Consider the following 12,664-nt stretch of genomic DNA (forward strand, 5'->3'; position numbering starts at 1 on the left):
AGGATTTTTTCCCTATGGTCAGATTGCTATGGACTCTAGGGGGGTTTGCCTTACTCCGCAGTTGGGGGAGCAGAGAGAGGGATGGCTCTCTACACAGGATCACCTAAGTGTATATTAACACACTTTTATACAATCTGCATCATGCAGGTATCATATTTATGCCCGATTTACTGCACAGTAGCAGTGTGTGTGTGTGGACTGACTTGGGACTAACTTTAGTCCCAAGTCAGTCCACATAAAGCCTTAATGTGCCTTACTACCTACACATGTAGACGTTGACCTATTCCCTCTTACTGAGCAGTTAGGGTTACCGTATGTTCAGGTTTTCTCAGACATGTCCTCTGTTTTTGATCCCCTGTCTGACATCTGGGCAAGTTTTTTTTTTTTTTAAATACAAGCAAATGTCTGGGCTTTTGCTCTACCTCTGCTTTTCCCTGGCACTTGTGGCTTGCCTGCTTGCGGCTGGGGGCAGAGGGGAAGGTGATTGGCTTTCAGGGAATTATGTGCTCTGCATGCAGGCCTGGGCAGCTGCTCGCAGGTGAGAGAGAGAGAGACTGCGTGTGTGCACGTGTGCATGTAAGCTATGTGGGCAGCAGGGCTGGCAGGTTATATAGTTATATAGATGGTGCAGTACCCCAACTGACAATGTTAATCACGTTGTAAGTGAAAATGATTTGGTTACCCTTAAAAATATTCTTTCCCTTTAATTTTCCATCTTTAATAGAAATGACCTCCAAGGAAGTTTGATATGACTTACAGTCCTTTTGACTATATTTCTATTAGGCCCATGCTATTTGAAAGCCATATTCTATTGAATATTCATATTCGTATTCTATTGAATGCCTTCCTCAAGGCTCGCTTCACTTCTCTGTTCCTTAGAGTGTAAATGAAAGGGTTTAGCAGTGGAGTTATTATAGTATTAAAACTGTTGATGAGTTTGTTCGTGTCCAGTGAATTTGGTGCAGCAGGCTTGACATACAGAAAAATGATGGAACCAAACCATACAGTCACAATGGTGAGATGGGCAGAGCAAGTGGAGAAGGCCTTTTGCTGGCTTTGGGCTGAACGAATTTTCAAAATGGTGGAGATGATGTAGATGTAGGAGATCAAAGTAATAGCACATGAGACCACGACAACAATAATTGACACAAAGAATTCTGCCAACTCAACAAGACTAGTGTCAGTGCAGGACAGAGCTATCAAGGAATCTATGTCACAAAAAAAGTGATTGATGATGTTCGGGCCACAGAAAGACAGGTTAGATACTAAGAATGCCAACACAGAGATACCCAGAAAGCCACCCAGCCATGAGCCAAAGGCCAGTTGAGTACAGAAGGTGTTGCTCATAAGGGAGCTATAGTGCAGGGGGTGGCAGATAGCCAGGTAGCGGTCATAGGCCATAACGGCCAGTAGAAAACACTCTGTGGAGCCCAGGGAGAAAACAAGAAACAATTGCAAGATGCAGACAGTGAAGGAGATGGTTTGGCTGTTCCCCAGCAGGACACCCACGGCTTTGGGGACACAGGCTGTGGTGTACCAGATCTCCAGGAAGGATAAGTTGCAGAGGAAGTAGTACATGGGGGTGTGGAGACATGCGGTGGTCCACACCAAGGCTATGATGGACACATTCCCTATGACCGTCAGGCCATACATCACAGAAAACACCACACTGAGGGAGAAGCGGAAGTACCACATGCCAGGGAATCCCAGGAGGATGAACTCTTGCATGCTGGTGTGGTTCCCCATGCCTACCCTTGCCACAGGTTCCACCTGTGAAAACATGAGAGATCACAAGACATTTAAACATCTAGAACAGGCTTCTGGCTGGCTTGTCCTCCTCAAACATTCATGTATAGGTTCTGTCCAAATGTTGTGACCCCATCAAGCTTAAATTACTGAGGCAGAGGGAAGTCAATGGCCAACAGCACACTAAGTATTCATATGGTGAGGGCTATACTTCCTCCTTCTTTCTGCTTTTCTTGTGACTCAGTGGGCTTATCTAAGGCGACAGGCTGAGAGCTATGGGGCTCTTTATCCTGGAAAAGCAGAGACTCAAGGGTGATCTGGTGGCCACCAATAAGTTTATCAGGGGTGACCACCAGTATCTGGGGGAACGTTTGTTCACCAGAGCACCCCAAGGGATGACGAGGTCGAACGGTTATAAACTCCTGCAAGACCGTTTCAGGCTGGACATAAGGAAGAACTTCTTTACTGTCCGAGCCCCCAAGGTCTGGAACAGCCTGCCATCGGAGCTGGTTCAAGCACCTACATTGAACACCTTGAAGAGTAAATTGGATGCTTATCTTGCTGGGATCCTAATACCCCAGCTGACTTCCTGCCCTTCCAGCGGGGGGCTGGACTCCATCTTCCAAGGTCCCTTCCAGCCCTAATGTCTATGAATCTATGAATCTTTGAATCTACATGAGATGCTTTCCTACAGATTAGAACAAATCACTGCACAGTGTGCATCACCGTCTACATGTGCACATGCTTACTGCACAGCAATTTCCTCCAATCATGAAAGAATTTGTTACCTGTCAATACAAGTAGCAAATTTACATGAGATTGTTTACTGCACAGTATGGCATGTGGAGATGGCTGACCAGCAGCAACCTTACTTCCGGTCAGCGGGGCTGTAGGGGGCGGGAGATTGCTCCCCGGCCCTGGGAGGTTCCTGCTGCTGGAGCACCAGAGCCCGGATGGGGAGAATATCCCCATGCCCCAGCAGCAGGGAGTTCCCAGCACCTGCTCCCCAATCACAATTATGGAGTGAGGACTGGGGAGATTGTTCTGAGCTACAGCTGTGCTATCATGATCGTGAGGGTCACCTCTGCTATCGTGATCACGGAGCGGGGGCTGGGAACAGGCTGTTCCTTCCAAAACTCTGTGATCACAGAACTGGGCAGGGAACAGGCTCTCCAGCCCCCTTCCCATGATTGCAGAGCGGGGCCTGGTAACTGTCTTGGTTGGGGGAGGTCCCAGCCCCATGCCCCTATCAGACAACTGAGGCACAGGGCTTGGAAAGAGCTGAGGGGAAGGGCAGGTACCAGCCTCCTACCCCTGGTGGTCAGTAGATGGTCAGTAGGTAGGAGACAGGTGCCCACTTACAGTCCCACCCCCCGTCTCTCACCTACTGACCAGCTCAATTTACATTTTTACTGACTGCCTTTCTTGCATACATACTGGCCTCTGCCCGCTTTACCACTCATCCAAGAAGAACACAGACCGTCTGCAGATACTTCCTCAGCCTGATAATCTGTGTGCCCAAAACCTTGCTAAGAAGTACTTTTCCAAGTATTTGAGCCCAAATTCTAGTCATTTGTCTTCTGGTAATATGCTAAGTCTCCACATTATTAAGACTTATTAAGAAAGCATTATTTTCCCCATTTTACAGGTAAGGAACTAAGGTGGGCTCATTAATACTTTTGACCAAAGCAAAATGATATATGGACAGAATGCAAGGTATCAGATTGCAATTGTGCATCTAGAAATGCTGAAAATGTGCCAAATTGAAAACCATTTTGATTATTTTGAGAAATAATTGCCCTCCAATTTTAAAATTTTAACACAAAGGAAAATATTTTTGGTTGATCCAAAAATAATTACCAAAGAAATCCAAATGGGATTTGTTACTTACACACTTCACAACCTCCTCTCCCCCCCCCCCCATTTCCTTTTGACTTTATGTTATATTAATGAGAAGCAATATAGCTATTCTGTCAGTGTACACTGGTAGTCTGAGGGCAAAGTTTTAGAATTGTGGAAGGATTTTGAGTGAGTATCACCTGAAGGATGCCTATTTATTAATACAGGCGACCCTCGCCATTCACAGGGGATACATTCTCATATGCCCCACGCATGGCAAAATCTGCGAATAAGGCACTGAGTTCATGAACACAGTGCCCCCAGCTGCTGGGTGGGGGCGCATGACTCTGGCAGTGATGGCAGGAGTGTGGTGGTGGCGGGAGCCCAGTGGCAGCAAGCACAAAGCTCCCAAGGAGCTTCTGTAAGTGTGTAAATTGTGTTTAAAATGCAAGTTCTGCATTTGTGAATATTTGAGACTGCAAATGCCAAACCCGTGAATAGTGAGGGTTTCCTGTACACTAAACTTTAAATCAATTGTAAGCTGAATTTAGGTAGTGGATCATGCTACCAGTTTTGTCAATGGACTGTGTCAGTGCACATTTCCTGTACTTGTCATCATTACTTTTCTCTCCAAAGGAGACAAAATGCTTTTGGTTGTTAATAAATGATGCATCATAAAGCTTTGTTCCCATCAGCATGCAACAATACTAGCACACCTGGTTTGCAAGCATATTAAAGTTACTTTACACACTTCTAGCATGTTAAAAAAGGCCTGGGAACATGCTGGAGGGATGCAATTTTCATCCATAGTATAAAAGAGAACCTCACATTTCCAAGTCAAAACACAGTAGCAAATTATGCCCTTCTTTCATCAGCAAGCAACACTTTCCATTGGCATCCAACATTTTTATCTGTACATACCTTGTTAATGAAATGTAGCTCAAATTGGTCACAGAAGGAAGGTTGGTTTATATTTGTCTTGTTGAAGAGCCCTTGAGAGTTTAAGCTCAAGAGAATATCACAGACTTCCTTGGAACATGGAGAATGGTCACACAGTTAGGATTTACTCCTGCTTTTGCTAAACACTTCCTACACTATGCGTTTCAATGTTTTCAATCAGTCTCTCTCTGTCTTGGTTTCTCCATCTACAACTTGACCCTTCCAACTCACTGGAAACAAGCAAAATGCTGCAGAAAAACAAACATGAATTGCAGGACAGTGAATGTTACTGGTCCTCTATAAATAGTTTTGATCCCCAACTTGTAGTACCAAAACTATTCACTGTTTCCCTGTATGAAGACTGTGACAGGGGGTGTTCCCTTAATTTCTTCTTACCTCTCAGGAAGGCCAGCTGGAGTACTTCTACATTTTGAAACTGACTCTCGCCCGCTACATCTTGATCTTACTTGAAGTCATCGGTCGGGAGGTGTTACAAACGCAGAATGACCCCGGCAATACAGGTGGAACCTTTTTCTTGTCAATTGATGTTTCGCTTCCCGCTCTAATGGACAAACCCCCAGACACTTTACCACTAAAAAGAATCCACTTGTCTCTTTATGTGGTCGATCAATTTGCTTTATTGTAAACCCCAAATACTCTTTTTCAATTGTTTTATTTTTCAATTTTTCAGGCCACTTCGTTGGGTTTATTTAACGTAAAACAACATACGTGAACATAGGTAACGTCCACAATTGTAACTGTTTTTGTCTCTCGGTCATTGAACTATGAAGTGTTAGACCCCGACTCCATGCAGCGCCTAACGACTAGGGAGATGATGGTCCAATTACCTGTAGATCCTGTTATTCATTAGCCAGAGCAGAGCAGGGAGTAAACACCAGCACACATTGCTCGCAACAGCTTTACTCAGAATGGAGACAGCTTAGGGAGAGCTCTCTCGCCATAACAGGTGAGGAGCAGCCCCGAACAATGGGTTCTTCTTACATTTATACACTTTGGTTTATCCTCATTAACATTCACTCCACCTCCCTCCCTCCTTCTGTTCCACCCACGTCTCCTCCCATCTCAAGCTCCGCCTCTGTTTACTGTTTGCATCGTTAGCATGGACTCGCCTATGCATTTCATTCATTTACATGCCTTTTTGCTATAAGCACATGTCTAAGGCCATGAACCCTCTTCTTTCGGTCAATGGGTGGACTCTGGAGGTTTCTCTACCAATCACCATCCACCCTTTTGCATATGTTCATCTTGGTTACATGTTATCTTTCACATTCCAATCTGTTTTCTTGTCCCAGGTTGTGCCATCCCCACCCTTTTTGGGCCCCTGTATCTTATCTCATTTCTTGCTGTACCTGGTTCACAGCACACAAACTTAATTGCTGCTTTTTTCTAGAAAAAATGGTTACCACAATGTAAATCTTTTATATATACATTACTTGGAGCAGTACCAGCACTGGTGGCTGTGTGGTAGAGTTTCTGCCTCCCAGGTGAGAGATTGGACATGGGTCCAACTGTCCATGGACCAGGACATGAGTCCAACTGCATCTGTCACACTCACTGGTTTGTGGCTCTGAGCAGTGCCAGCCCTTGCTCTTCTGCTCCCTGAGCTTGTGACCAGGCCCCAATGATCCCCATGCTGTTCCTGGAAAGCCCATGACTGGGGCTTAGGGACCGGGCTGTTCAAGGCCCTTCGCTTCCAGGCTGGTCTACAGGCTGCTCTAGTGGGGGAGGGGGGCTCTAAGCCTGGCTCTGGAGGCCTCTCTTACCCAAAGCACCCCCCCACCTTGACCCCCATCTCTCTCTCTCTCACACATGCCCCTGCTGCCACCTCTACCCATATGCCCCCAGCCCATAACACCCCCAAGGGATTCCTGGGACCAGGACCCCACCCCAGTCTATGGCGCATGTCTCATTACCAGTGTGGACACAGGGCAGGGCTGCATTGTGGCAGTTGCCCTTGCACCTCAGATCCCTCCAGCAGGTCCTGCCTATCCTAAGTGGCTGGTTGGGCATGCAGAGTATGAGATTTGGGGGTGGGAAATGTGGGGTTTGGGGGAGAAGAGAGGTGGGGGAGTGGGGTTAGTGGGGCAGGGTTGGGGGTGTTTATGGGTGGGTGTAGGGTTTGTGGGGGTGAGGTTGTGGTGGGTATGGGGCTGTCTATTTGGGAGAGGGTTTTGTGGGGGGGCTTGGGGGTGTGGGTTTTGTGGGTGGATTGATGGGGGGGGGTGGGGAGGCTGCTCAGGAGTTGTGTGTGCCCTGGGCCCCTGCAGAGCACACAGCACAGGTCCTGTCTCCAAGGGTGCTTGTCCACATTACACCTCTCCTGTTACCATGTTACACTTTTCCTGTGTCCACATGACAAAAATTGCCACTGTGTATCCACGTTGTCAGCTGATTTTATTGTTTTAGTTTTGTTTTTTTTATTGCGGTAATTTAAAACAGCTCTGATGTTTTATTTTTAGCTCCTGAATTTCTTCCATGTGGGTTTTTTTTTTAATCATTTTAAATTTTCAACGTGGATCTGACTTATGCCCGAAAACATGATTTTCCCTGCTTTGCAAGTATTACACCACCAGGTGACGCTTGGGTTCACTCGGTAATCTATGGAAATCCATTGAATCTTTATTGTAATACTTCAACAAGACTCCAGGGATTAATGTTGCAATTTTTTACTAGTCATTTAATTCAAGGTTCAGATTAATGAAAAATACTAATTTTTTGGATTCCAAAAAAAAACGTTCCCTATGTTTGCACATACTTCATGGCAAAGATCAAATTGTTATGGGTCAGGGAGTTCAAGACTCAGGCTAATTAAAATTTTTGTTGGACTGGGTTTTTGGTTTGGCATGGCTGCGGGGGGCAGGGCAGGAGTGATGGGTATTGGCAGGGCAGGGAGGGTAGGGGTAACCTGGGTGGTAAATATAACCCAGGTGGTACTCAGATGAGGTACCCCATCTCCAATTGAAGGGATTTAGCAGGTGTTAGTACGCTATGGGAAGGGTAGCTGCTTAAGGGGGAGCAGCTCTTCTCCTATCCCCTATAGAGTAGAGCCAAGACCAGCTGGAACTTAACCATCTATGGGTTTCATAGGGAAAGAACAGGGTGGAATATAACACAAATGCAGGGGGCAAGGGGACCCTTGGAGATAATGGTACTCCCCTTCCCTGGGCACCCAGGAGAGTTGGGGAAAACAGGGGAGCAGACGGGAGTCAAAGGGATTTTAGGGGAACATACACATATAACGTAGACAAATCAACAACAGATTTGAAGCATGGGGTTCACAAAATATAAGATGCAGATCCCACAAAATTTGAGGCATAGTATTAGGCACCCCAGTGAGTCAGGGTAAAGAGGTGAGGGGAACCTGCTCCCCAGTGGGATTCTTTTTTGCAAGAAACTCAACCTTCAGGTGCCCTGGCTGAGAATCAGACCTAGGTCTCCCACATGGCAGGCAAAATTGTGCTACTGAGCTATCAATCCCTGGGCTACTAGCTCCAGCTCCAGGGTCTAGTGCCTCTGGGATCCTCCATGTGCTGTCTGCACATCGAGTTGCCCGGCTTCATGCCAGAGCGGGGTCGGAAAGAACCCAAGCTGCCTCCTGCAACTCAGGGCTTTGAGCCCTTTGGGACCCACTGCACACCGCTCCTGAGAGGGTAGGGGGCTGTGAATCAGGAGTGAAGGGCCCTGGCAGTATATGGTGCAGGCTGTGCTAAACTGTTATATGGGGCCATTGCACCCAGCTCTGGGGTGTATCTCAGTCCTCCCCATACACTGTTATATGCAGCTGTTACATCCCAGACTTGGGCGAATCTCTGCCATTCCCATACACTGTTGTATGTGGCTATTACACTCCAGAGTTAGGGCTGCCCCATGGCATGCCTCTGTGGCACTGTGGGGCTCTCTTGGACACCTCTGACCACATGGGCTGGACCAGATTAAATTTCCAGCTGTAACCCCAGCCCAAAATACATCCCAGTTCAAGGAAAAACAGAAAACTAGAAAAACCAGAGGCATGGCGTGGGGTGGCCCAAGAAAGATTTCCACCTCTAATTCCAGCCCAAAAGAAATTCCTTATTTGAGCCTATACACTTAGTACAGTGGGCATGGGGGACTGTCAGTTGGCAGCCTGGCACGCACAAACCACGCTTTGGGCTGGCTAAGACTCTGGCCAGAGATGTCCAGGAGAGTCCCCCGGTGGCACACAGGCAAGGTGTCAGATGCCGGGGCACTCACTCCCTACCTGCAGCCCCCTGCCCCTTCAGCCCAGCTGGTCCCCCTCACTCCTGACCCACAGCCCCCTGCACTCCCAGAAAGAGGCAGCAATATGACTGTCAGGCAGAGCAATGGCAAGCAGAGGGTGGTCAAAGAAGGACAGGGACATGCTGCTGGGAACAAAAATAGGCTTAAAAGGAACAGGAGTACCAGGGAAGTGGGGCAAGCTTGGAGGGTAGAGGACAGGAAGGGGAACACGTATTGAAGGGGTCTGGTTGTAGACTGGGGGGGTATGACTGCAGGTGATCATGATCTGCCAATGCAGCAGGTAAAGATTAACATGCAAATAGTCTAAGTGATAAGAACTTTCCTCTCACTGAGCCTGGGCTGTTTCTTTCTTCACCTCAGCCCACACCATGGCCCTGCTTGGCAGGTGGGGATTTTAGCTCATGCTGGTCACTGTGTGGTAATCACAGGGGGAAAGGGAGTTGGAGTGGCCTGATCGCAGCCTCCACCCCCAGCCCCACTTTGAGAGAAGCTGTCCTGGGCAGGGGATTCCCAAGAAATCTTAATCAACCTTGATAACAACCCCAGGCCACCCCCACACTGGTTCTCAGCTTTGGAAAAAAATCCTGATTTTAGCCGTGAGGATACAAATGACATGAGACACGAGGCACCCAGACCCTTTGTGTACCCTTGTGTACCCCTAAGTGTACCCCAGAGCCAGTGCCTGGTGCAGCAAGCATGGAGCAAAAGCTGGGGGCAGAACTGCTTTGGGACCAGGCTTGAGTAGGGGACAGCCCCTTCAGGAGGCCTGAGGCACAGACCCCAAATACCAATCCAGACTTGTGAGGCGGAGGCAGGCAAACTCACTCTTGCGGACCTTTGCAAGAAAAGATTTCCCTCCCCAACCAGCAGCGCCCCATGCAACAAGCAGCAAGCACCCAGAAAAAAGTTGGAGGCTTTGCAGGGGAGGTGGGCAGTACTGTGTATTATAAACTAAAAAACCCAAAAACCCAAAAACCACCCAAAAATGCATGTCTCTCAAGCAAAACCACCAACACTCCCCTCCCCCCCGACAAAAGCAACTCGGCATGACCCAAGAAAATGAACCAACCAAAATATCAAATATTGTCCTAAAATGCCACCTGGCAGGAAAGTATTACTGAAAGGGCAGGAAGGTAAAATAGCTCTGATATGCTGTCTAGCACATTTTACTATTTATAGCATAATAAGCCATTGTATGGTAAATCACATCCATGTTACTTATTAAGCCATTTTAAACTAAGAAAGAAAAATTAAACCGGGGACATTTTTAGTGACTAAATGCCAATTATGTGCACAAGGGTCCCAAGTGCCCTGCATGCTGTTGGGCCAGTCCAGACATGTTCCATGGGGAAAGGACCTAGTCTGGCTCAGCCTGACATGCAGCCCCTGCTAGCAGTGACGAGAACCGGGGTACACCCAAAGTGGCCCAGACCTCCCTGAAGGTGCATGGCCCCAGGCTTGGCTGAGCCGGGCCTGTGACACGTGACACAGCCAGCACCAGATGCAGGGTGGCTAGGGCCGCACCACGCTGCATTGTGTTGTAGGGGGGCTCTTCTAGGAGGGCACTCAGCGCCCTGTGGCTGCTGCTGCTGCAGGCAGGTTGTGGGCTGTGTTGTAGGGCTGTGCAAAATTTCGCCACATTTTGTTTTGAAGCTGTTTCGACCCATTCCGAGGTCAAAACAGCAAAATCGAAATGGAACAGATATAGTCAAAACAGCCTCGAAACAAAATGAGGCAAGTCCAAACATTTTGCAGTTTCAACATTGTTTTGACATTGGGCCCATAGGCAATAATGGGGAAGGACAAAACAGCCCATAACTTTGTAATTCTCCTGGCTTGCTTTGGATGAAACTTGCAGGGATGGTAGTGCCTTCTGAGGGCATGAAGCCTGCCAAGCTTCAAGGAGATAGGTGCAGGAGGTTTGGGGAAACTGCACCCCAAAATCTTGAAAGCAAAACTCATGTCATGTGTATGTGTTAAGCCACAGTGGAGTCAAAACTGCAGGTGTGCTAGCCCCTGCTGAGGCCACAAAGCCTGCCAGATTTCAAGGAGATAAGTGCAGGGGTTTGGGGGAAACTGTACCTCAAGCTTTGGACAAGCAAAACTCGTGACATGGGTGATACTGTATGTGTTAAGGTGCAGCAGGGTGAAAGCTGCAGGGATGGTGGCCCCTGCTGAGGCCACAACGCCTGCCAGTTTTCAAGGAGATAGGTGCAGGGGATTCTTTGGGCTGCTTTGTCCTTCCCCATTATATCCTATGGGCAAAACATAGAAACAGTTTCACCGTTTCAACCCTGTTTCGACAGAACAAAACAGAAAAGCTCTTTCGAAATGAAACAAAAGTCGAAACGAAATCCTGCTTCATCAAAACACTGGTCAAAATGGAACGCTGCCATTTCACACAGCCCTACTGCGCTGCTGCAGGGCGGTTGTTGCAAGGTAGAGAACCCAACCCTCCTGAGCAGCCCACCACCCATACACAGTCCTCCACACCCTCACAGCCTCCACCTCCAGTCCCCAACACCCCCAGTCTCTACTTCCTTGGAACAGAGCCTGGGTACAGGTCACACTGCAGCCTGCACCACTCCTGCCTGCCCACATACTGAGCAAGCATGGTGGACCACTGGGGTAATGGGCAGCCATAGAGACACTCTGGCTGCATGCCAGAGCATCTCTTTGGAGGGGCCCACCCCAGCTGGCTTCATGGCATGCTACAGGAAAGTGCCTTGCAGGTTTACCTTTTTCCGCAGGTTATTTTTTGATACCTGGATTTCCAGGTGTCGAATTTAGAGCCTGTACTGCAAATGTGCAGTGCGGGGAACATTCTTTTGTTCCCAGCGTGCCACTTGCGGTGTCTCAAACTGCTTTGAGATGCTGTGAGAGGCACATATGTGCTCATCTGGATGCATCCTTTATTCCCATGCTATTTGAAAACCACTTCACATTCTACTGAATGCCTTTCTAAAAGATTCCTTCACTTCTTTGTTCCTTAGAGTGTAAATGAAAGGGTTTAGAAGTGGAGTTATTATAGTATTAAAAATGTTGATGAACTTGTTCCTGTCCAATGCATTTGGTGCAGAAGGCTTGACATGCAGAAAAATGGCAGAGCCAAACCAGATAGTCACAACGGTGAGATGGGCAGAGCAAGTGGAAAAGGCCTTTCTCTGGCCTTGGGCTGACCGAATTTTCAAAATGGTGGAGATGATGTAGATGTAGGAGATCAAGGTTACAGCACATGAGACCACGACAACAATAATTGACACACAGAGTGCTGCCAACTCGACAAGACTAGTGTCAGTGCAGGACAGAGCTATCAAGGAATCTATGTCACAAAAAAAGTGATTGATAATGTTCGGGCCACAGAAAGACAGCCTGGATAATAGGAATACTAGCACAGAAATAGCCAGAAAACCACTCAGCCATGAGGCAAAGGCCAGCTGAGTACAGAAGGTGCTATTCATGAGGGAGCTATAGCACAGGGGGTGGCAGATAGCCTGGTAACGGTCATAGGCCATAACCGCTAGTAGAAAGCACTCTGTAGCGCCCAAGGAGAGAAGAAGGAACAATTGCATGATGCAAGGCAAGAAAGAAATGGCTTGGCTGTTCCCCAGCAGGATGCCCACAGCTTTGGGGACACAGGTTGTGGTGAACCAAAAATCCAGAAAGGACAGGTTGCAGAGGAAATAGTACATGGGGGTGTGGAGGTGTGCGGTGGTCCACACCAAGGCTATGATGGACGTGTTCCCTATGACCGTCAGGCCATATATCATAGAAAACACCATGCTGAGGGAGAAGAGGAAGCACCACGTGCCAGGGAATCCCAGGAGGATGAACTCTTGCACATTGCTGTTGTTCCCCATGC

The 12,664-nt window shown here is 47.9% G+C and overlaps 2 protein-coding genes across 2 annotated transcripts; both read right to left on the reverse strand.

Annotated features, from left to right (window-relative positions):
- Positions 1-819: 819 nt before the first annotated feature.
- LOC106738433 (olfactory receptor 6F1-like) lies at positions 820-1,782 on the reverse strand. Its single transcript, XM_059731755.1, has one exon. It carries the CDS (start codon positions 1,780-1,782, stop codon positions 820-822), a length of 963 nt encoding a protein of 320 aa, XP_059587738.1.
- A 9,959-nt stretch (positions 1,783-11,741) lies between these two features.
- Positions 11,742-12,662, reverse strand: LOC132251833 (olfactory receptor 6F1-like). The gene has a single exon (XM_059731756.1). The coding sequence runs from the start codon at positions 12,660-12,662 to the stop codon at positions 11,742-11,744; it is 921 nt and encodes a 306-aa protein (XP_059587739.1).
- Between the last annotated feature and the right edge of the window lie 2 nt (positions 12,663-12,664).

The sequence above is a fragment of the Alligator mississippiensis genome, chromosome 7 (assembly GCF_030867095.1).
Source record: "Alligator mississippiensis isolate rAllMis1 chromosome 7, rAllMis1, whole genome shotgun sequence".
Lineage (NCBI taxonomy): Eukaryota > Metazoa > Chordata > Crocodylia > Alligatoridae > Alligator > Alligator mississippiensis.